This window comes from Lagenorhynchus albirostris, chromosome 13 (genome assembly GCF_949774975.1).
Source record: "Lagenorhynchus albirostris chromosome 13, mLagAlb1.1, whole genome shotgun sequence".
Lineage (NCBI taxonomy): Eukaryota > Metazoa > Chordata > Mammalia > Artiodactyla > Delphinidae > Lagenorhynchus > Lagenorhynchus albirostris.
In genome coordinates, this window is record NC_083107.1 from 55,179,965 (window position 1) to 55,204,377 (window position 24,413).

The 24,413-nt window shown below is 44.4% G+C and overlaps 1 protein-coding gene across 2 annotated transcripts; it reads left to right on the forward strand.

Annotated features, from left to right (window-relative positions):
• KCNG3 (potassium voltage-gated channel modifier subfamily G member 3) lies at window positions 1–24,413 on the forward strand. 2 transcript variants are annotated; one of them, XM_060169188.1, is made up of 2 exons: window positions 1–1,241; window positions 23,768–24,413. In XM_060169188.1, exons 1-2 carry the CDS (start codon window positions 577–579, stop codon window positions 24,411–24,413), a joined length of 1,311 nt encoding a protein of 436 aa, XP_060025171.1. In that variant the 5' UTR covers window positions 1–576. The 2 variants fall into 2 exon arrangements, with proteins under 2 accessions (XP_060025171.1, XP_060025172.1); XM_060169189.1 differs by having other exon boundaries at window positions 1–1,208.

Below are 24,413 nucleotides of genomic sequence, written 5' to 3' on the forward strand. Positions count from 1 at the left end.
AGGAGGCCCCGCCCCCGCCTCTCGGAGCCGGCTCTTCGCCGCCTCCGAACCCGCTCACTTTACCTCTTGCCTCTGGACGGTGGCGGGGCGCTAGCTGGAGCCGCGGCCGGAGGGAGCGCCAGGGACCCGGAGACATCCAGCGCCAGCGCCTCCTCTCGGCACGCACGCCCCCCAGGGGGGAAAGCGCCGCCGCCTTGAAAGGGCACCCCGGCCTCGGAGGGGGTTTCCTCAGACGCGAGGGGCGGCGGCGCTGGCAGCTTCGTTCTCGGCCCGTGGGGCGCAGCGCTGGCGCCAGAGGGGACTTCCCGGCCACCTACAGGTACTGCCGTGCTGAGGGAGCGTCGCTAGCAGCCACGCCGGACTGCCGAAGAGGCTAGAGCCGAGGGGCTCCCGGGCCAGCGAAGGGCAGCAGCGGAGCGCGAAGGGCAGCAGCGGAGCACGGAGGGAGAGCCGGCGGGACAGCCTGCGGGGCCCGACGGCGCGCTCCCCGGTCGGCCAACGGCAGGCAGGCCCCGCGCGGCGGCCTGGGGGGCGGCGGCGGCGCCGTCGGGCTTCGGGGCCTCTGGGCTGCCAGCCATGACCTACAGGCGCAGCGGGGCGGCCTCGGTGGTGCTGAACGTGGGCGGCGCCCGGTACTCGCTGTCCCGGGAGCTACTGAAGGACTTCCCGCTGCGCCGCGTGAGCCGGCTGCACGGCTGTCGCTCGGAGCGCGACGTGCTCGAGGTGTGCGACGACTACGACCGCGAGCGCAACGAGTACTTCTTTGACCGGCACTCGGAGGCCTTCGGCTTCATCCTGCTATACGTGCGCGGCCACGGCAAGCTGCGCTTCGCGCCGCGGATGTGCGAGCTCTCCTTCTACAATGAGATGATCTACTGGGGCCTGGAGGGCGCGCACCTCGAGTACTGCTGCCAGCGCCGCCTCGACGACCGCATGTCCGACACCTACACCTTCTACACGGCCGAAGAGCCGGGCGCGCTGGGCCGCGACGAGGCGCGACCCGGCGGTGCCGAGGCGGCCCCCTCCCGGCGCTGGCTGGAGCGCATGCGGCGGACCTTCGAGGAGCCCACGTCTTCCCTGGCCGCGCAGATCCTGGCCAGCGTGTCGGTGGTGTTCGTGATCGTGTCCATGGTGGTGCTGTGCGCCAGCACACTGCCCGACTGGCGCGCCGCGGCGGCCGACAACCGCAGCCTGGATGACCGGAGCAGGTACTCCGCCGGCCCTGGGAGGGAGCCCTCCGGGTAGGACGCACTGCTTCTTTGCCCGTCCTGTCCGTCCTGTCGAGTCTGTCCGTCCCGTCCGTCGGTCCAGTCTCCGTCCTGTTTGCCTCCGGGAGGCCAAGCCAGGCCGGGTTCTGGGCCGAGCGCGGCCATAGGCGCGGCGAGCCAAGGGGTGGGTTGGTCCTCACTACCCCCCACCCCACCCCGCTTTCCCCAGCTCTAGCCGGCTCTGGTACGCCCACTAGATGCCCCTCCTGAGGGCGAATCGCCAGCCTTGGGGAGACGCAGATAGAGATGAACAAGCCTCCCATGTTTGTAGTTTACTTTTGAGCAAATTAGCAACCGGTTAATTAGATTTCTCTAAACTTGTATCGTTAGTATTCAACAATTTAACCTTGGGCTAAGAGCAGTTTGAATTATTTGCCAATTTCTGATGGTGTTTGAAAAGATGAAGTCTTGTTATCATGGTGTGGTCTGCTGTACACTGCCCACACACTCTATATACTCTGCATAACATTAGTTGTAATGGAATTTTTATAAAGGAGATTAATTTAGCGATAGACTCTAAATAATGGTTGTCCGTGCCCTTTTCCTCTTCTTTTCCTACCAAGTATGGAGTTAGCAAAGCACCTGTCCACCGTTTGTTACCAGATTCACACTGTAACTTCCGGAAGATCTTCAGGCTGGGGAGGGAAAAAACCATGGGAAACTGCCCTAAGTTCAGAAACAGTATCCAGTATTTAATGGTTTTTCTTTTCACTTTAGTAGGATGAAAGGAAAATATTTTGATCTTTCCTTTGATAGTGCTTACCTTTCAGTAGTGATAGCATACTTCTGTTTTTAGTACTAGTGAGTTTATTTTGCATATTTGGTGGGAGGAATAAACAGTAAAGTTGGGCTTTCAAGGGAGACAGCCTCTTTGGGCACAAACACAAAATTGTATCATGTGTTTTACCTTGGATCTTCTTTTAAGATTTACTCTCCATTCATTTTAAAAACTTGGTTGCTTGCCTGGTAATCTTTTCCTGATAGACATGTGCATGGTTCCACTGGTGCTATGTGCCCTGATACTGGAATGGATTACTTCCACATAATATTCTTCCTTTGGAGAGTAAAGATTTTTATTTAAATTTAGGAAGTAAATAAACTATCTGGGACCATGGAGTCCATTACTGATATGCTATCTTGACATGAAATCTAAGACACATGCTTTGAAAGGAAATTAATTAGAAAACTCATTTTGTTTAATGTATTAGTTTCTGAGTTTTCAATTTACAGATAAGAATTACTTATTTGGTACTCCATCAGTACAATGAAATTAATTTATGTACTTATGAAAGAAATGAGAGACATGAATAATAATTTTAGGGGGAAAGAGAGAAAGAAACCAAAAAGGGAAGAGACAGATGGAAAAGAGGAAGACTGCAAAAGAAGTGAAGGAAGAAGATAAATGTTTAATTTGTGTATATGTATTTTATGTATGTATATAATTATTCACGTCAGAACTGTTTCCTAGATACGCAGATATTTCAGGCAGAGACATGTTTTTCTTGGCTTAATGGCCCAGTTTTAAGCTTCACTCTGAGTGTAGGTATATGAAAACCATTATCTGTAATCCCAAACAGATAAACTGAGGGATGACTGAATGACTTGAGGAGGCTGCACATTACAGAGGGAGCCTCCCACAGGCCCCCTCCAACAGACAACTAAGGTGGTACTTTGAGAATAGTGTCTCAAACCCTGTTTGCTTGTGGTTGCTGAAATTAGGCTTTCTTCCTAAAACATCTTTCTGATCATATTCTGATCATCTCCCAAATGAAGTCGGAACTTCTCTCTTGGCCTTTGAGGCTCTTTACCTTTGGTTTGTTTTGTTTTGTCTTGTTTTGTTTAGCCGCGCTGCGTGGCTTATGGGATTTTTAGTTCCCTGACCAGGGATCGAATGCTGGCCCTTGGCAGTGAGAGTGTGGAGTCCTAACCACTGGACGCCAGGGAATTCCCCAAGGCTTTTTAAAAAATTTTTTTTTATTTAATTTATTTATTTTTGGCTGCATTGGGTCTACATTGCTGCACTCAGGCTTTCTCTAGTTGCGGCCAGCGGTGTTTACTTTTTTTTGTGGTGCGCGGGCTTCTCATTGCGGCGGCTTCTGTTGTTGCGGAGCACAGGCTCTAGGCATGCAGGCTTCAGTAGTTGTGGCTTGCGGGCTCAGTAGTTGTGGTTTGCGGGCTCTAGAGCACAGGCTCAGCAGTTGTGGCGCCCAGGCTTAGTTGCTCCGTGGCATGTGGACCAGGGCTCGAACCCGTGTCCCCTGCATTGGCAGGTAGATTCTTAACCACTGGGCCACCAGGGAAGTCCCTCCCCAAGGCTTTTTGCCCGTTAACCACAATCTGCCTTTGTTGACTTACCCACTGTAATTTGCAAGCATCTTTTGAGTATACGCTGTGTTCAAGGTACTCTCGGTATTCCAAATATTGTAACATTTTGGGGTGAGGAAACCGTGTCAAGCTGGCAATTGATGTAGGAATCAGAGGCACAATTGATCAACAATTGGGTTGAGCTGTTCTGGGAAGGTCTCAAGGTGGAAGAGGATGGAAACAAGCTGTCTTTGGAAGGTTGCAGAGGTTGTGCACTGCCCAACACTGGCAGGTGGTATCATTTATGTAAACTACAGTGTTTGAAACCTGTACAACCATGTGTACCCCACCTGGGAACAAAATACAGAGATTTTCCGGGTAATAGGAACATCTAGGGCCTAGGCATGACATTTGTATATTACGTTTAGGGAGTGTGAGTCCAGTGATGGAGTGAGAGATGGAGACAGGGCAATGTTAGAAGGTCTGGAATGAGAGGGAGAATAATTTTATTTTGCAGGCAGTGGTTAGCTGTTGGCAGGTTTGGGGTGAGTGGATCATGAGTATAAGGTAACAAATGTCATGAGTTGTACACCATAAATTGGAGATGGTGGAGACTGGAAATAGGAGGATTAATTTGGAAATTTTTGCAGAGGGAGGGAATGAGAGCTTGGATTGCTTTCAGGTTGGTGAGAATGGAGATGAAATGACAACTCTGGGAGATAGTAGGAAGAATCAAAATAAATCCAGGGCATTGGAAGGGTACAGGCTCAGGGACTGAGTAAGTGGATTTCCAGGATCTAGGAGCACTCCCTGCCACCTGCAGGCTCCATTTGTCCAGACCAGCCTGTTCACTTGCTCCTGAACCACCTGGATGTCCCTTACTGTGCAGTCAGTCCCTTTTAGATCATCCATCAAGCCCAACTCTGATTCTGTTTCCCTTTTGAAGCGTTTCCTGACTACCCTAGTAGATGTGATATTTCCTCCTGAGTTTCTTGAGAGACTGCTTACTTGTGTGACTCATTTGGCAGCTGTAATATCCTTCCTAGCATGGTGGTTATTTTTTTATATAACCATGTCTTAGCCACCAAACTAGATGAGATGAAAAGCCCTAGAAGGCATCTAAATTCTCTTATATTGTACTATTTATTATGATAGCATCTTTTAGAAAAAACTATTATTCAGGCACAATAAATATCTATTGTTTATCTACATTTCAAAATATAACCTTCCAGGAATGTATCTTCTCTTGCATAAATTGAAGAGCTCTGTGGGTTAAGGCTGAGGCATTCAGGCGGTAGAACTCTTAGTTGAGGAGAATGGGATCCTGTGCTAGAATGAGAAAAAAGTCTGTTAAGTCAGGGAGTCATTATTTATCAAGTACTTACTGTGCAAAAGGGATAAAGATAAGAATATATGGTTTGGGGACTTCCCTGGCGGTCCAGTGGTTAAGACCTGACCCTTTCACTGCCAGGGTGGGTTCAATCCCTGGTGGGGAGCTAAGATCCGGGAACTAAGACCCCGTAAACCACTCTGCGCAGCCAAAAAACAACAACAGAAAATCCCAAGAACTGCTTAGTTCTTTTATGCAGCTGCATGACGTTCCATTGTATGAATGTCCTATAATTTCTGGACACTTAACATTGTTTCTTGTCTGTAGGGAATGCTGTAGTGAATATCCTTGTACATGTACCTTATTTTGCTTTCATGAAAGTATATCCATAGGATAAATGCCTGAAAGTAAGTCATTGGGTCAAAGGACATTTGTACTTGCCTTTTAAAAAATTATATATATATAATTTTTAAAATTTTTATTGAAATATAATTGATTTAGAATGTTGTGTTAGTTTCAGGTATACAGCAAAGTGATTCAGTAACATATATATGTATGCTTTTTTAGATTCTTTTCCTTTATAGTTATTACAAGATATTGAATATAGTTCCTTATGCTACAGTAGGTCCTTGCTGGTTATCTACTCCATATTTTGTACTTGTCATTTTCATAGATAATTCCAAATTGCTCTGCAAAAAGTTGTATCAATTTATACTCCCACCAGCAGTGTGTGAGAGACCATGTTTTTTCATACTCTACAAAGCGTTATTATACTTTTGATTTTTTTTTTTAGTTATTTCTGAGATACACATTTTAAAGTAATAACTAGAATTATGACTTATAACATACCTATATTTTTGATTTTTTATCATGCTGGAAGGTGAAAAATGGTGTCTAGTAGTTTTAATTTATTTTATTTATTTATTTATTTATTTATTTATTTTTGTGGTTCGCGGGCCTCTCACTGCTGTGGCCTCTCCTGTTGCGGAGCACAGGCTCCGGACGCGCAGGCTCAGCGGCCATGGCTCACGGGCCCAGCAGCTCCATGGCATGTGGGATCTCCCCGGACCGGGGCACAAACCCCGTGTCCCCTGCATCGGCAGACGGACTCTCAACCACTGCGCCACCAGGGAAGCCCAGTTTTAATTTATTTTGCCCTGAGTAAAAATGTGCATCTTTACATATATTTAGGACTCACTTATTTTACTTTTCAGTGAGCTGTGTAAATTTTGGCGATGACTTTCTTAGTTGGCGATTTTTAGAAAGAATTAAGAAATTAGCTCTTTGTTAATGACATAAGTTGCAAATATTTTGTTCTCTAATTTAGGACCCCATTCAAAGAAAACTACAGGGACTTCCCTCGAGGCACAGTGGTTAAGCATCCGCCTGCCAATGCAGGGGACACGGGTTCGAGCCCTGGTCCGGGAAGATCCCACATGCCGCGGAGCAACTAAGCATGTGTGCCACAGCTACTGAGCCTGCACTCTAGAGCCTGTGAGCCACAACTACTGAGCCCAAGTGCCACAACTACTGAAGCCCGTGTGCCTAGAGCCCGTGCTCCACAAGAGAAGCCACTGCCATGAGAAGCCCCTGCTCACTGCAACTAGAGAATGCCTGCGCACAGAAACGAAGACCCAACGCAGCCAAAAATAAAATAAAATTTTTTTAAAAAAATAAATAAATAAAAGAAAAGGAAAAAAAGCCTCTGTGCTCCCAATGCAGGGGGCTTGGGTTTAAAAAATAAATAAATAAATAAATAAATAAATAAATAAATAAATAAATAAATAAATAAAAAAAATAAAACATGGACCAGATATAAATAAGTTGTGCCTTTTACTTTTTGGTCCCTCAGTTTTCTCAGCAGCAGTGTTCTCTCTTTTTTTTAAACTTTTAAAAATTAATTAGTTAATTAATTTTATTTTTGGCTGTGTTGGGTCTTGCTGCACGCGGGCTTTCTCTAGTTGCGGCGAGCAGGGGCTACTCTTCGTTGTGGTGCATGGACTTCTCACTGCGGTGGCTTCTCTTGTTGTGGAGCATGGGCTAGGTGTGTGGGCTTCAGTAGTTGCAGTGGGTGGGCTCAATTGTTGTGGCTCACAGGCTCTAGACCGCAGGCTCAGTAGTTGTGGCGCACGGCCCTAGTTGCTCCGCGGCATGTAGGATCTTCCCGGACCAGGGCTTGAACCCATGTCCCCTGCATTGGCAGGTAGATTCTTAACTACTGCACCACGAGGGAAGCCCAGCAGTGTTCTCTTTTGAGTTTTAAATCTCTTTAGCATGCAAAGCCTTGCTGTAATTTTAATCTGTTCTTTAGAAATTTTATTCTAAAAGTTGCTTTGTGTTGTGAGACTTTGAGATGTAAAGATAATTAAATTTCTTTAGGTGTTATTTTAAGCCCAAGTTTAAAAAATGAAATAAAGATGAAACAACAGGTGATAGAAATTTAAAACTCAACTGTATTATTTCTATTGCCTTTTAGGTCAATATTATATAAATTCAATAGGTTTTTTAAAGTACTTTAAAAATAAAAAGCAATATTTGAAACTGAAGATGAAAGTCTCAGTGCTTTTACTTTGCAGATAAGGTGGATATTTTCGGAAACCAGTAATTAATAGATCTCTGATAGGATTGAACATAACCCAGAACCTCAGTTAAAGTCTGTTCTTTCACAGTGGACTGTTTCTTTTAATATGTGTACAGTGTTTTTCTATCTGCTGCCAATTTTAGAATTCAGTGGAAACTTCCTTTGTTAATACCTTTTCTTTAATCAAAGTGCTTTTTTTCTCCCTTTTGGTAAGCAAGTTATTTTAAACATTATTCTTTTTTTTTTTCAAATGAAAACTTTGCTCATTGGAAAAAAGTACGGTTCTAAGTGCTACAGAGTAAAGAGTAAACATGCCTCTTTCTCCTGCATCCTATTACCCAGTTTCTGAGTATTCTTCCAGAAATTTTCTTTGCATATATACAAATATACACACTACGTATATATGAGTGTATATATGTGTATATCCACTAACCACATAATTATATATGCATATTATACAGATGTCTCTTATTTATTTATATATATATTTATTTATTTGACTGCACCGGGTCTTTGTTGCAGCAGGTGGGCTCCTTAGTTGTGGCATGCAAACTCTTAGTTGCGGCATGCATGTGGGATCTAGTTCCCTGACCAGGGATCAAACCTGGGCCCCCTGCATTGGGAGCATGGAGTCTTATCCATGCATCACCAGGGAAGTCCCTACAGGTGTCTTTTTATTTTTATTTTTTTAATAAATTTATTTATTTTTTATTTTATTTTTTGTCTGCGTTGGGTCTTTGTTGCTGTGCACGGACTTTCTTTGGTTGCAGCAAGCGGGGGCTACTCTTTGTTGCAGTGCGCAGGCTTCTCATTGTAGTGGCTTCTCTTGTTGTGGAGCACGGGCTCTAGGCACACGGCTTCAGTAGTTGTGGCACACGGGCTCTAGAGTGCAGGCTCAGTAGTTGTGTCGCACGGACTTAGTTGCTCTGCGGCATGTGGGATCTTCCCGGGCCAGGGCTTGAACCCATGTCCTCTGCATTGGCAGGTGGATTCTTTTTTTTTTTTTTTTTTTTTTGCGGTACGCGGGCCTCTCACTGCCGTGGCCTCTCCCGTTGCGGAGCGCAGGCCCAGCGGCCATGGCTCACAGGCCCAGCCACTCCGCTGCATGTGGGATCTTCCCGGACCGGGGCACAAACCCATGTCCCCTGCATCGGCAGGCGGACTCTCAACCACTGCGCCACCAGGGAAGCCCTGGTAGGTGGATTCTTAACCACTGCACCGCCAGGGAAGCCCCCTTACAGGTGTCTTTTAAATTTATAACTGGGATCATTCTATAATCTTGTTTAGCAATTTGCTTTTTTCACTTAACATCTAGGAACTCTTTCCACATCAGTTAATACAAATCTTCCTCCTTCTTTTTAAAATTTGTGTAGTATTCCATTGTATAGGTGGGCCACAGTTCATTTACAAGTGTCTGTCCTATCAATTATAGTAATGGCTGTAATAGTATTTATTGAATACTTATAATGTGCTAGTCACTTGTTAAAGTTTTACAATTATTTTATCATCTAAGTCTCATAATAATCCTACAAGGTAGCACCATTGTTATCCCCATTTTATGACTGAGATTTAGATAGATTAAGTAGGATGTCAGACTCACATACTGGTTAAGTCGTGACCTGGCATTTGATTCCCAGGTCCCTGCTCTACTCTGCTGTGGAATGGTTAGCTTGACTGTAGTTTTTCAAAAATGCAAACAGGAGTGCAGAACACAGTCTTTTTCATGTTTCTTTGCAAATTGGTATAAGTGCATATGTTGGATAAATTCCAAAGTGGAAAAATAGCTGGGGACTATTATAATAGCTGGTACAGTGGTTAAGAATCCGCCTGCCAACGCAGGGGACATGGGTTTGATCCCCGGTCCGGGAAGATCCCACATGCTGCGGAGCAACTAAGCCCATGAGCCATAACTACTGAAGCCCACATGCCACAACTACTGAAGCCCGCATGCCTAGAGCCCCGTGATCCTCAACAAGAGAAGCCACCGCAATGAGAAGCCTGCGCACCACAACGAAAGAGTAGCCCCCGCTCGCTGCAATTAGAGAAAGCCTGCGCACAGGAACGAAGAACCAACGCAACTCAAAATAAATAAATAAATTTATAAACAAACAAAAAAAACAGTACCTTATACAATGGGCTTTTAAAACAAATTGTCCCTATTTCTCATTTAATCTGTATAATTTATTTAAATGGTGGATGTTGGTGCTTTAACATTTCTACAGCAAATGCTCTAAAGAATTATTTTTAACTTAGGAGACTATTGAAAATAAAGCAAACTTCAAGCATTTTTTTATTTTTTATTTATTTATTTTTCAAGCATTTTTTTAAAATGTGATTTCTTTATGCCAATCAAAATTTGTTTTCTTTGAATACAGTTACCAGAAACTTAAAAAGCAGAACAAATCAATCTGTGAAATAAAGGAAATACACGTTTTACGAAGGCAGAAGAAGAAGTTATGCATAAAACCATCATAAAGTCTTTCAGGCATGTAAAAAAATATAGATTATAGTACATTGAGCACCTGTGTACCTACCACCCATCTTAAGAAATAAAACATAAAAAGTACAGTTGAAGTCTACTAGGTGCCTTTTCCCCATTGAAATCACTTCCTTTTCCACAGATATAGCCACTTTCCTGACTTTGGTGTTATTATTTTATGCATTTAAAAACACTTTTAGGGAATTCCCTGGCAGTCCAGTGCTTAAGACTCTGTGCCCGCAATGCAAGGGGTGTGGGTATGATCTCTGATCAGGGAACTAAGATCCTGCATGCACAGAGCACAGCCAAAACAAACAAAGAAACAAAAACACACTTTTTAAAAAATTAATTTATTTTTTGGCTGCTTTGGGTCTTCATTGCTGCGCGGGTGCTTTCTCTAGTTGCAGCGAGCGGGGGCTACTCTTCATTGCGGTGCACGGGCTTCTCATTGCAGTGGCTTCCCTTGTTGCAGAGCATGGGCTATAGGGGCACGGGCTTCAGCAGTTGTGGCACGCGGGCTCAGTAGTTGTGGCTCACGGGATCTAAAGTGCAGGCTCAGTAGTTGTAGCACATGGGCCTAGTTGCTCCGTGGCATGTGGGATCTTCCCGGGCCAGGGCTTGAACGCGTGTCCCCTGCATTGACAGGTGGATTCTTAACCACTGCACCACCAGGGAAGCCCACACTTTTTTTTTTAAAGGAAGCGCGTTTTAATCATTGCTCATAATTGGAATTAACGTAAACATGACAATTCTGAGTACAGCTACAAAAAAGTTCCTTAAGATAGTACGGAATCCCTGAAGAGAGATTTCTAATTGAGAAACCTGTCAGTAATCCAGGAAAGGAGGGACATACGGAATGTTCTGCCCCACAGTCTTCCAGGCTCATCCCAGAGCAAGGTGGGGCCCAGGGGAGGAGTCCAGACAGGCATAACGAGCCCTCCACTGGGATGACCCAGGCCCCAGGCCAGGGCATGTGTTGAAGGGGCGATGTGGGCCAGGCAGAAGGCCATGATTCTTCTCCTTGCCGAGTTCCACAGGGCTTCAAGCCTCTACAGGGTTTCCGCAGCTTCGGGGTGTGGGTTGGGAAGCGGCCTGGGCACTTGGAGGCGATCTGGCTGCGTGTTTTTTGGCCTCCGCTGCTGCTGGCATCTCCTGGCTATTCAGGCCCTATTGTGCCCTGTGGTGTTTGTCTTTGGCCTCTTCTCGACGGGACTGTCGCTCCATCCTGGATTAGCCACTGGCTCCTGGACGTGCGGGTCTCACCAGTGTTTTTGGCCGCTCTCCACCTGGGGACCGTCTACATGTCCAGTGCAGGCGTGACGTGGCAGCCCACATGCACAGTAGTGCATGTTCCCACAGAACTGGGGGCTTTGGCAGGAGGGGCGGCTCAGCGCAGGGAAGTTATCCAGAGCCCAGGCCCAGGCTTGTTCTCAGTTCAGGCCCAGTGGCATGTGGGGCTCTGGATGTGCCCTCCTCCAAGACAGCTATTCCAAGGTGTAGTATGCGGGGGCTTCCATGGCTTCAGCCTCCTCACCAGGCAGGGACGCCTAGCAGGTCTAAGCAAAGGGGCAAATCAAAAACACTTTTAATATATGCTTGTACATACATATGTATTTACACATAAAACATAGAATTGTTTTTGCATTTTTAAAACCGTTTTTAGGGACTTTCCTGGCGGTGCAGTAGTTAAGAATCCGCCTGCCAATGCAGGGGACATGGGTTTGAGCCCCAGTCCGGGAAGATCCCACATGCTGCAGAGCAACTAAACCTGTGTGCCACAACTACTGAGCCTGTGCTCTAGAGCCCGTGAGCCACAACTACTGAGCCCACGTGCCACAACTACTGAAGCCCACGTGCCTAGAGCCCATGCTCTGCAACAAGAGAAGCCACTGCAATGAGAAGCCCATGCACTGCAACGAAGAGTAGTCCCTGCTTGCTGCAACTAGAGAAACCCCGCATGCAACAACGAAGACCCAACACAGCCCCCAAAAATAATAATAAATGAATAAATAAATAAATTATTTTTTTAAAAAAGAAAAGAATTGGGGGAGGAAAGGACTTGGGATTAGCAAATGTAAGCTATTTTATATAGGATGGATAAACAACAAGGTCCTACTATATAGCACAGGGAATTATATTCAATATCCTGTGATAAACCATAATGGAAAAAAATATTTAAAAAAGGAATGTCAGGGCTTCCCTGGTGGCACAGTGGTTGAGAGTCCGCCTGCCGATGCAGGGGATACGGGTTCGTGCCCCGGTCCGGGAAAATCCCACATGCTGCGGAGCGGCTGGGCCTGTGAGCCATGGCCGCTGAGCCTGCGCGTCCAGAGCATGTGCTCTGCAACGGGAGAGGCCACAACGGTAGAGGCCCGCGTACGGCAAAAAAAAAAAAAAAAAGAATGTCAAAAAATAAATAAAAAAATAAAAAGAGAAAGTAGAAAAAAAAAGAAAAGAATTGGTATCAGTTTTTATAAGATGATCATGTCTGAGGAGGATGGTCTCTTGATATCATTTCTTTTTTAAAAAATTCTTTTACTAATGCATTGCCAATGAAATTTAAAAAAGAAGGAGTAGAACCCATCGGTAGTTGTATATGGATTGGGAACAGATTAATTCTTGCAGTGAGTTGATCTTCTTGCATCATTATTTAGATGGATTAGTGTCTCTTTGGAGTGGAGGTGAAGGTGCTGGGGGAGATTATTGTACCTGCAGGATGAAGGGCGCCCACCCGGAGTGGAGAACGCTGGTGGCCTGGATGGGCAGGTGTTGATGGGTCTGGGTTTCTGTTGCTCTCATCTCTGGGAAGTTTTTTAGTAGTGAGAACCAGAACCGCAGATTTTGGGTCTCTCCACTTGTTATGTGTAGGTTCACCTAGAACATGGTGGTTTACTGAAAACTCATTCCTCAGCATCTGGTGAAGAAAAGCTGCCCTGGTGTCCCCGACTTTGAGAGCATCTGGTAGAGATACACACAGAAATGTGGATGGTTTCTTCAGTGGCAGCCCAGAGCCAAGTCCTCGATTACAGGGTAATGAACACAAACACTGAAGCATGGTGTTGATGAAATTCTTTTCATAATTTGGCTCTGGAAAGATGATTTCTGTCTTTTCATCTGTTAGGAAAATCAAGAGACTGGTTCACAGCAGCCATCTCTTTTTTGTTTGTTTGTTTTTGTTTTTGTTTTTGCGGTATGCGGGCCTCTCAGTGTTGTGGCCTCTCCCGTTGTGGAGCACAGGCTCCAGACGCGCAGGCTCAGCGGCCATGGCTCACGGGCCCAGCCGCTCCGTGGCATCTGGGATCCTCCCGGACCGGGGCACGAACCCACGTCCCCTGCATCGGCCGGCGGACTCCTAACCACTGCGCCACCAGGGAAGCCCGGCCATCTCTTGTAGTAAGATTTTACTGGGTGGTTTTCTTTTCTTCGCTTGCCTCGAGGCATCTGCCTGGTTCCCTCCGACCCACACATCTCTCCAAGGTCCAGGATGGTGTTGAAGGTCTGCTCAGTCTTGGGCCATCTGCTCATATCCTTGCAGCTGTAGCTCTTTGTGCCCTTCACAGCCAGCCAGTGGCAGGGTCTTGTTGAAGTCTTCTGCCATCTATCCCCCATTTCATTTCATTGCATTATTTCGTTTCATTTCATTCCCGTCATCTGCCAGCTTTGGCCCTCCATTTCTCTTGCCTGTGTCACAGCCTCCTGATTGTTCGCACCCTCCAGTCAGCCCATAAACATCTGCCCGCTGTATATTCCCACAGTACACTTGGCCTCTTCCCAGCTCACAGGCCTGGCAATATGCCCAGCACATGGTAACCTCTTAAGAAATGCTTATTCAACAAATGAATCCACCTGTTGCCAAATCTTTAAGGGGTTCCCTTTGCCTTTAAAGCTATAACTTGACTTTGAAAATCTGTCAGCTTTGCCATAAGGCTTCAGTGTTGCCATAAGGCTTCCAGCCATAAATCCTACAATCACGCCTCTCTCCACTGCACATCTCACTTGGCAGCCCAGTGAGGATCCCTGTTCTCTGCGTACTATGCATTCAGTTGTGAGAATTAAATGAATTAATATGTATACATTTACAGAAAAATGCTTGGTACTTGAGTAAGTACCTAATGTATGTTTTTGTTTATTTTCATTACTGATTTAGAGTACAAGATAAAAATATATGAGTGGTATGGATTTTTTCTTTCTGTAAGGTAATTAAAATACATAAGAAAACAATCAAGTTTTTTTTTGTTTGTTTGATTCCTGCCTTTTTCCCCCATTGAACTTGTGGAGAAAACTTTTATAAGGACATGAAAGAGACTGTAGAGAATTTGGTGGACGGTGATGTAGTTTGTTGGAGATTTTTATTACACCATGTATCATCACACTGTATAGGCCTGCTAGAAATGCCTCATACGTTCAAGCCTGAAAGCTTGGGGTAGGAAGGGTGCAACTTTTCTTTTTGTGCTACTCCTGGGGCTGTGCTGGTTGATTCAAGCCACTGACAACTTCATCATGGTGATTGCTCTTCTAGTTGGGCATGCTTTTCACTTTTTCTTTAAAATTTTTCTTAATTGGAAAAATAATATGTGCACATGGTAAATCATTTAACAGCACAAAAGGTAATAAAGTAGAAGGTGAGTTTCCATCCTGCGGTCAGGCTCCCTCCCTAGAGGCAGCAACTGATAATTAACAGTTTCTTAAGTATCCTTCCAATATACGCAGACACAGACACACACACACACACACACACGCACGCACGCACACACACAATTAGAGCATAATATATGTACTGGTCTGCACCTGTACATCTTGAAGACTGTTTCACATCAAAGCTCAGGAATGCACCTTAACTCTTTTTCGTGGCCACATGGCATAAGGTAGAGTCATAACATTTCCAATGTCAATTTCATATGGTTCAACCTAATAACTTTAGGAAATACATTTATGTAATCAATCTCCTCTGGATAGATGTTTATATATTTTTTTATCCTTGGGTATTACAAACAGTGGATCTCATTGTACATATTCTTATGTAAATATGCAAGTGTGTTTGTAGGATAAATTCCTAGAGTAGGTGGCTGGGTTTCATGTGCAGTATAAAGCTTGGTAGGTTCTGCCAATTGCTCTTTTAAGTGGTTGTACCGGTTTATGCTACAGCCAGCAGTGTGTGAGAATATAGGCAGAATTCTTGGGAGAAGAGAGAATGAAAGGATGGAGCTTTCATTCTTGCCTTCTCTTTGCACTCAGGAAAACACTGACATGATCTCCTTTTGAGTGTGAAGGGAAGACTACAAGCCCGGAGATGGTTTGTAATAATGATAATTATAGACACGATTTATTGAGCACTTACCATTATTTCATATTAATTCATTTAATTCTTAAGACAATCTGAGAGATAGGTCTTACTGTTATTCTCATCATTTAACCATTGATGAAAATTCAGGAAGAGAGATTAAATAGCTTATCCGTGGTTTCACAGCAAGTTACAAGTGGAGAAGGGCTCCTTGCTTCAGGAGCCTCCTATCTTCTCCCCTTCATTGGACAGTTTCATGTACGTATTTTTATTTTGGGTAAAAAATACATAACATAAAATTTACCATCTTGCAATTCTGAAACTGTGTTAAGAACCAGCAGTATGAAAAATGCTACTCTAACACATAAACCATGGAGACTAAGAGATTGACATATTTAATAGTAACAATTAACATTGTCATAAAAATCATTAGCATTTTCAGATGTTCCTTAGTGCTTCAAAGCCCAGTAGATCCGTGTTTTATTACCTGTGCCACTGCAATTTCTCAGTTGTGTGATCTTGGAAAAGATGTTTGACTTTTTAACTTCAGTTTTGTAATCTGTAATATGGAGATATTAGGGGAAATACCCATTAAACAACAACTTGTCTTTTTCCTCTTCCCTCAGCCCCTGGTAACCACCATTCTATTTTCTGTTTCTCTGAATTTTGACTGCTTTAGATACCTCCTATAGGTAGAATCATACAGTCTTTGTCTTTGTGTGTGTGTGAGACTGGGTATCTTTCACTTAGTATAACGTCCTGAAGGTTCATCCATTTATTAGCATGTGACAGGATTTTCTTCCTTTGTAAAGCTGAATAATATTCCATTGTAAGACTGTGACACATTCTATTTACGGAGTCATTCATTAATGGACATTTGGGTTGCTTCCACCTGTTGGCTATTGTGAATAGTGCGGCTATGAACACAGGTGTGTAAATATCTCTTTAACACCCTGCTTTTAGTTCTTTTGGATATATAACAAGAAGTGGGATTGCTGGATGATATGGAAGCTCTGTTTTTAATTTTTTTTTTTTTTTTTTTTTGCGATACGCGGGCCTCTCACTGTTGCAGCCTCTCCCGTTGCGGAGCACAGGCTCCGGACGCGCAAGCTCAGCGGCCATGGCTCACGGGCCCAGCCGCTCCGCGGCATGTGGGATCTTCCCGGGCCGGGGCACAAACCCGCGTCCCCTGCATCGGCAGGCGGACTCTCAACCACTGAGCCACCAGGGAAGCCCTGTTTTTAATGTTTTGAGGAACCTCCGTACAGTTTTCCACAGCTGCTGCACTATTTTACAATCCTACCAACAGTACACAGAGATTTTAATTTCACCACGTCCTCATCAATACTTGTTTTCTGGTTTTTGTTTCTAATAGTAGGTATTCTGATGTGTGTGAGGTGATACCTTCGGATTGGTTTTGATTGCATTTCTCAGATGATTAGTGATGTTGAGCATCTTTTCAAATGCTTGCCGGCCATTTGTATACCATCTTTGAGAAGTGTCTGTGCAAGTCCTTTGCTCATTTTTAAATTGGGCTATTTGATTCTTTTGTTGTTGAGTTGTAGGGGTTCGATATGTATTCTGGATATTAATCCCTTATCAGATATATGATTTGCAAATATTTCCCCCTATTCTGTAGCTTGCCTTTTCACTCTGTCGATTGTGTCTTTTGAGGCACAAAAACTTTTAAGTTCGATGTAGTCCTACTTGTCTATTTTTGTTTTTGTTGTTTGTTCTTTTGGTGTCATAGCCAAGAAATCGTGGCCAAGTTCAATGTCATGAAGCTTTTCCCCTATGTTTTCTTCTAGGAATTTTTAAAAAACTTGTTTTAGGTCTTACATTTAGGCAGTTAATCCATGTTGAGTTAACTTTTGTACTTGGTGTAAGGTAAGGATCCAACTCAATTCAGCACGATTGTTTGAAAAATAAATTTCTTTTTATTTATTTATTTTTGGCTGCACTGGGTCTTGGTTGCTGCACCTGGGCTTTTCTCTAGTTGTGGCGAGCGGGGACCACCCCTCGCCGTGGTGCGCAGGCTTCCCCTTGTGGTGACTTCTCTTGTTGTGGAGCACGGGTCATGGCACGTGGGCTCAGCAGTTGTGACTTGCGGTCTCTAGAGAGCAGGCTCAGTAGTTGTGGCACACGGGCTTAGTTGCTCCACGGCGTGTGGGATCTTCCTGGACCAGGGCTTGAACCCATGTCCCTTGCATTGACAGGCAGATTCTTTTTTTTTTTTTTTTTTTTTTGTGGCTGCGTTGGGTCTTTGTTGCTGCGCACGGGCCTTTCTGTAGTTGCGGCGAGTGGGGGCTACTCTTCGTGTGGTGTGCGGGCTTCTCATTGGGTGGCTTCTCTTGTTGCAGAGCACGGGCTCTAGGCGCACGGGCTTCAGTAGCTGTGGCTCGCGGGCTCTAGAGCGCAGGCTCAGTAGTTGTGGTGTACGGGCTTAGTTGCTCCACGGCATGTGGGATCTTCCCAGACCAGGGATCGAACCCGTGTCCCCTGCATTGGCAGGCAGATTCTTAACCACTGTGCCACCAAGGAAGTCCCCTCAGCACCATATTTTGATGACAGGCTTCAGTTATCCCTTAAAGCTCCCAGAAGAGCCATTCCAGTCCTTCAAGTTCTGTCAAAGTCACTACATTGTACTGGACAAAAAGCTGTTGAGCACTTGTATGTCTGATGGGAAGTAAGGGCAGGAGATACAAAGATGAATAAGGCAGGGAACTCTCAGGTGATGTGATTGCTCTATATCTTGATAGGAGTTTCAGTTATAGAGGTTACACATTTGTCAGACCTCAGTGAGTGTGCACATAAGGTTTGTGCATTCCATTGCATGTAAAATTCAAATCAAAAGAAAGAAATGAAACAAATATTGAACTCTGGTTAATAATATGCACTCTGAATTTTTTAGATGGAAGTGCACCAATATCTGGATTTATTTTAAAATGCATCCAAGAAAGAAAGGTTAATAGATGGATATGGGGTGAATAGGTGATAAGCAAGTATATTTAAAATATTAATTAATTTGTTCCATGTGTGAAATTTTTCACAATAAAATGTTGAGTGAAAAAGATGAGAAGTTAGCACCCAGAGGGAGACTGATCTTCACCTCATACAGCATAGTTAATGGCTTTTTATGTCCTGTCCTAGTCTTTTTTGCAGGCAGGAGGGGATGGTTAGCACTAAAAGCATTTGTTCTCCTGTGGAACCTGTTTGTAAACCTCTGAGTCATTGCCGGAAGTGCCTTCTGTCATGACGGATCAGTTGGGGGAATTAGAATGACTGATGATTGCCAGCAATTTTTGAGCTCCTCAGTGCCTATGGAAGGGAATACATTTTACATCGTAACTTAGTACACAACTATATGTAACTGAAACAAAAGTTTTATGAAACTATACTTTGATGCACCCTAATATTTCTATTTAATTTCCAAAAAAAACCCTCCATCAATTTTGATCCATTAATGGGCTAAGAACCAGCAGTGTGAAAAATGCTGCTCTAATACATCAACCATGGAGACCAAGAGATTGACGTATATAATTTAATATTAACAATGAACATTGTCATAAAAATCATTAGCATTTTCAGATGTTCCTTAGTGCTTCAAAGCCCAATAGATATGGGTTTCATTAGCTATGCCACTGCAGTTTCTTAGTTGTGTGATCTTAGAAGAGATGTTTAACTTTTCAGCCTCAGTTTTGTCATCTGTAAAATGGGGATATTAGGGGAAGGACACACTCCATAAAGTTCTTGAAAAGGGTTAAATGAGATGATGTCTACAAAGTGCTTAGCACAGTGCTGAACTGAAAGGCCTCTCTCCCTCTCTCTCTCTCTCTCTCTCTCTCTCCCCATATATATATATATATATATATATATATATATTTAGCTGTGAATTCATGAGCTTCTATTTGTTTGGGCCTCAAAAGAAATCAGAATGGGCTTCAAAGGATTCTGGTATCCTCAGTATCTTCTTCCGTTCTTTTTTTCAGTTTGTTTTTTATAGAAGTAGCCCTCGGAGTGCCCAGTCATTTGCTGTAGTGCTCAGTAAAACACAGCGCTTAAGTTTTCCAGCAGTTGCTGGAGGTGGCACTGGCAAGAGTGCCATTTGGAAACATGGGGAGTTTTGGCAGGCTTAGTGGTGTTTGTTTTTGGAGAATGCCTTGGCATAATCCTGGGTGAAAGAGGGATGCCTGGGGTTTCTCACTTATTCATCTCCTTAGCGTGGAATTCTGGATAAATTGTGTCTGACTTGGGGGGTGGGCAGGAGGAGCCCCATGGGCCTCATTACAGATGGGTTTACCTCTTTGAAATTCCCTTACTGAGAGATTATTTAGTGTCATTTGGATTTCCTCCTTTTTAATCTGAACAATTTGGCTGCTGGTGGAAGTAATTAGCTGAAAATGTTCTGGTGTTTTTGGCACAATTAAAAGTTTTACTCTTCTTGGGCTTCCCTGGTGGCTCAGTGGTTGAGAATCCGCCTGCCAATGCAGGGGACACGGGTTTGATCTCTGGTCCGGGAAGATCCCACATGCCGCGGAGCAGCTAAGCCCGTGCACCACAGCTACTGAGCCTGCGCTCTAGAGCCCGCGAGCCACAACTACTGAGCCCGCCCCACGACTACTGAAGTGCAGCCAAAAATAAATAAATAAATTTATTTAAAAAAATCTTTTGGCTGTGTTGGGTCTTCGTTGCTGTGCGCAGGCTTTCTCTAGTTGTGGAGAGCGGGGGCTGCTCTTCGTTGCAGTGCACGGGCTTCTCACTGTGGTGGCTTCTCTTGTTGCGGAGCACGGGTTCTAGGTGCACGGGCTTCAGTAGTCGTGGCGTGGGCTCAGTAGTTGTGGCGCACGGGCTTTGTTGCTCCACGGCATGTGGGATCTTCCCGGACCAGGGCTCGAACCCCTGTCCCCTGCATTGGCAGGCGGATTCTCAATCACTGCACCACCAGGGAAGCCCCTACTCTTCTTAATTTAATAGGATCTTAGGACTTTATTGCTGGGAGAGCCCTTAGAAGATCAGAGTGAGAAGAGCAGCAGGGCTCCCGGCATCAGGTCTAGTGCTCTTGCTCATGTCTGGCTAGAGAAGAGACAGTACTTTAGCTCGAGAACTGATAAAAACCACAGCCGATCAGAGAACACTATTGCTGTGACTGCTTTGTGCTCTTGCAATCCTTTTTGAGTGTGTATCTTATTACTTACTGAATTTACCAGTTTATTACTTAGGATAGCAACCAACTTAGAAATTCTGGTGGCTTAACACAACAAGGATTTATTGGTTGCTCACATACCATGTCCCATGTCCAATCAGAGTCAGGATGGGGAATGTCTGTCTTTCTTTGAACACATACTCAGTGACTTGAGCTGGTAGGGACCCCACCATCTTGGAGCCACTTAGGACACATGCCTTTCAGGTTGCCGTGGCAGGGAAGAGAATTCACACCTACTCTTCCATGCCTCTGCCCAGAACTGTAGTCATTTTGCCCACAGCTCATAGATCAGAACTGGTCATGTGACCTTGCCTAACTGCAAGGGGCTAGAAATATGGGGGAACATATGGAGTATTTGATGAGCATTACCAGGGAGAAGGGATGCCTTTAATATGTTTATTAAAACTGAATATTGAAAAAATGCAGTCTCCTATTTTCTAGATCTACCAAGTTTCATTACCCTCCCAGTTTTCTAAGCCTCCAGGTTCATAGAGGTCATTATGGCAGCAGCTTTTACTGATAGCCTGGTGGGGATAGAGAAGCTGCTGCCAACCACAGAGTAATGGGGTCTCTGTGCAGAACGGCAGGTAATACCATAGAGAAAGAAATAGGGGCAGCTGTGACCTCATCTGCTGATCTTCCTCACTGGGCGGTAGGTTGGATTACTTTCACTGTGGGCTGTATCTTCTTGCTTAGTTTGTGTGTAGGCTGAAGAATAATCCCTCCCTCCCCACAAAAGATATCAGGTCCTAATCCTTGGGAACCAGTAGATATTACCTTATATATCAAACGGGATGTTGCAGATATGATTAAATTAAGAATCTTGAGATGGAGGATTGTCCTGGATTATCGCAGGGGCTCTGCATGCTATCATGTGTATCCTTACAAGGTGGAAGCAGAGGGAGATTTGACATGGTGAGCACAGAGGCAGAGATAGGAGTGATGTGGCCTCAAGCCAAGCAATGCCAACCAGGAGCTGGAAGAGGCAAGGAATGGATTCTCCCCTAGAGCCTCCGAAGGGAGTGGGCCCTACTAACACTTGATTTTGGCCCAATGATAATGATTTTGCACTTCTGACCTCTGGGTATGTGAAAAAATAAATTTCTGTTGTCTTAAGCCGCCAAGTTTGTGGTAATTTTTTTGTTGTTGTTGTTTTGTTTGTTTGTTTTTGCGGTACGCGGGCCTCTCACTGTTGTGGCCTCTCCCGTTGCGGAGCACAGGCTCCGGACGCGCAGGCTCAGCGGCCATGGCTCACGGGCCCAGCCGCTCCGCGGCATGTGGGATCCTCCCGGACCGGGGCACAAACCCAAGTCCCCTGCGTCGGCAGGCGGACTCTCAACCACTGCGCCATCAAGGAAGCCCTGTGGTAATTTTTTCAGCAGCCACAGGGAGTTAATATACTCAAGTTACCACTTTCTTGTTGGTCAGTGGTTCTTGCCCTTCTGACCAGTGAGGAATTGGGACTGGAGTGAATACTGGGGAACCAAGTGACTGGGGAATAGGGTGAGAGTGAGAATTTTCTTTCTGTACTCTTTTTTTTTACCTTTGAAATTTAAACCATGTGAATGTACGACCTATTCAAGACATAAATCAAATTAATCTCTATGGCCCTAGGAACCTCCATAGTAGGGGAACATGGTTAATTTTATTTATTCATTTCCCTGAGAAGCATTCAGTGCAATCTGTGTTCTGTGCCATGCACTTTGGGTACTTTTCAAAATGTTGCCCCACAGACCTTACCATCCCACCTGCTACATTTTCTTCTCTCTCCATCATACTTCTCATGTTTGGGTCTAGGTCAATAGTAAGACAGAATTATGTGGAGAAAAATGAATGATGGTATAAGGACAGTAACTTTAAATTTGAATTTTAAAATGTAATTTAATTATAATTTTTTAAATGCCATGTTTAAAACATTTTATTAGTCATATTTGTACTGTACTGTACAGACGTACTGTAGTGCATTTTCTTTTCTAAAGCTACTGCATGAAATAACTGAAATAAAAATATTTACAAATAAAAAAGTGTAATTTAATTAAAAATTACCTTAGCATTACCTCTCACTCTGGGTCAGGGCTTCCTAACCACTGTGCTGAGGTTTAATTCCTCAGCCTTGGGGAGTGTGGGGTGAGGCTGGTGGCTTCCACTTCAGGAATGCTACCCCTTGACGCCAGTAGGCTATGTAGGTAATATTCTTTTCAACGTGTGCAGTGACATGGAAGGGTTGGTAAATACTGCTCTAGATTAAATGTGGCCCTATATTTTATTTATTTATTTATTTATGGCTGCGTTGGGTCTTCGTTGCTGCGCACGGGCTTTCTCTAGTTGCGGCGAGCGGGGGCTACTCTTCGCTGCGGTGTGTGGGCTTCACATTGCGGTGGCTTCTCTTGTTGTGGAGCACGGGCTCTAGGCTCTCGGGCTTCAGTAGTTGTGGCATGCGGGCTCAGTAGTTGGGGCTCACGGGCTTAGTTGCTCCGCGGCATGTGGGATCTTCCCGGAGCAGGGCTCAAACCTGTGTCCTCTGCATTGAAAGGCGGATTCTTAACCACTGCGCCACCAGGGAAGTCCATGGCCCTATATTTTAAAGATACATGTTGAATCAAAATAGCTATGGAAAACAAACAAACAAACTTGTTGGGTCTTAGTGATTGTTTGGCTCCACTGCAGGATTCCTCAGCCTTTTTTCCACTGTAACGCTTGTGATGAGGATGGTCACGACCTAGGGCTCTCCTGGTGAGGGCACTGGCATTCCTGAAAAGCCCAAAAGGCAGGCTCAGATTCAGTGTCTCCCACACAGCCTGTAGGAAAAAAAAATACAGTAACATTTTCGGAGATGATATTGAGTTCACTCCTATTTACCAAGAAGTAAATCATTGAAAACTTGGGTATGTCCACTGTTTGTAGGAACCAAGTCCTTCTGACCTATCTAATAACTTACATCACAGTAGAGAACCACTGCCCTCATGGAATAACATTTCATAGTGTGGCGAGCTAGGTATAAGTTAATTTCAAGCCACCAAGTAAGAGATAGATTTTTTTTTTAAGTATTAGTGACAACAAGCAAACAAATGTTTTTTTCAATGCTATTACATGCCATATATAAATAAGAACTTCATCAAGTTCAGTTTTCATTTGTTGATGTATTTGTTGTTCCGTTGCATCCCGGTGAGTCTGATGATGTTGGTAATGCCGTCTGTTCTTTTATGTTTTCTGGAAAGGTAACTAAATGTGTATGTCAGTGTAGTACTATCTGAAGAAATCTAAGAGCTATTAAAATGCTTAAAAATAAAATGATCAATTCTTCTTTTGTTCTCTTGACAGGATAATTGAAGCTATCTGCATAGGTTGGTTCACTGCAGAATGCATTGTGAGGTTCATCGTCTCCAAAAACAAGTGTGAGTTTGTCAAGAGACCCCTGAACATCATTGATTTACTGGCAATCACGCCGTATTACATCTCCGTGTTAATGACAGTATTTACGGGCGAGAACTCTCAACTCCAGAGGGCTGGAGTCACCTTAAGGGTGCTTAGAATGATGAGGATTTTTTGGGTGATTAAGCTTGCCCGTCACTTCATTGGTCTTCAGACACTTGGTTTGACTCTCAAACGATGTTACCGAGAGATGGTTATGTTGCTTGTCTTCATCTGTGTTGCCATGGCAATCTTTAGTGCACTTTCTCAGCTTCTTGAACATGGGTTGGACCTGGAAACATCCAACAAGGACTTCGCCAGCATCCCTGCTGCCTGCTGGTGGGTGATTATCTCTATGACTACAGTTGGCTATGGAGATATGTATCCTATCACAATGCCTGGAAGAATTCTTGGAGGAGTTTGTGTTGTCAGTGGAATCGTCTTATTGGCATTACCTATCACTTTTATCTACCATAGCTTCGTGCAGTGTTATCATGAGCTCAAGTTTAGATCAGCTAGATATAGTAGGAGCCTCTCCGCTGAGTTCCTAAATTAA

Bases quoted from the DNA above. Each gene is read 5' to 3' on its own strand.
- KCNG3 (XM_060169188.1), top strand. From the start codon at position 577: ATGACCTACAGGCGCAGCGGGGCGGCCTCGGTGGTGCTGAACGTGGGC. The intron at 1,242-23,767 runs GTAGGACGCACT...TTCTCTTGACAG, and splicing joins CCTGGGAGGGAGCCCTCCGG to GATAATTGAAGCTATCTGCA.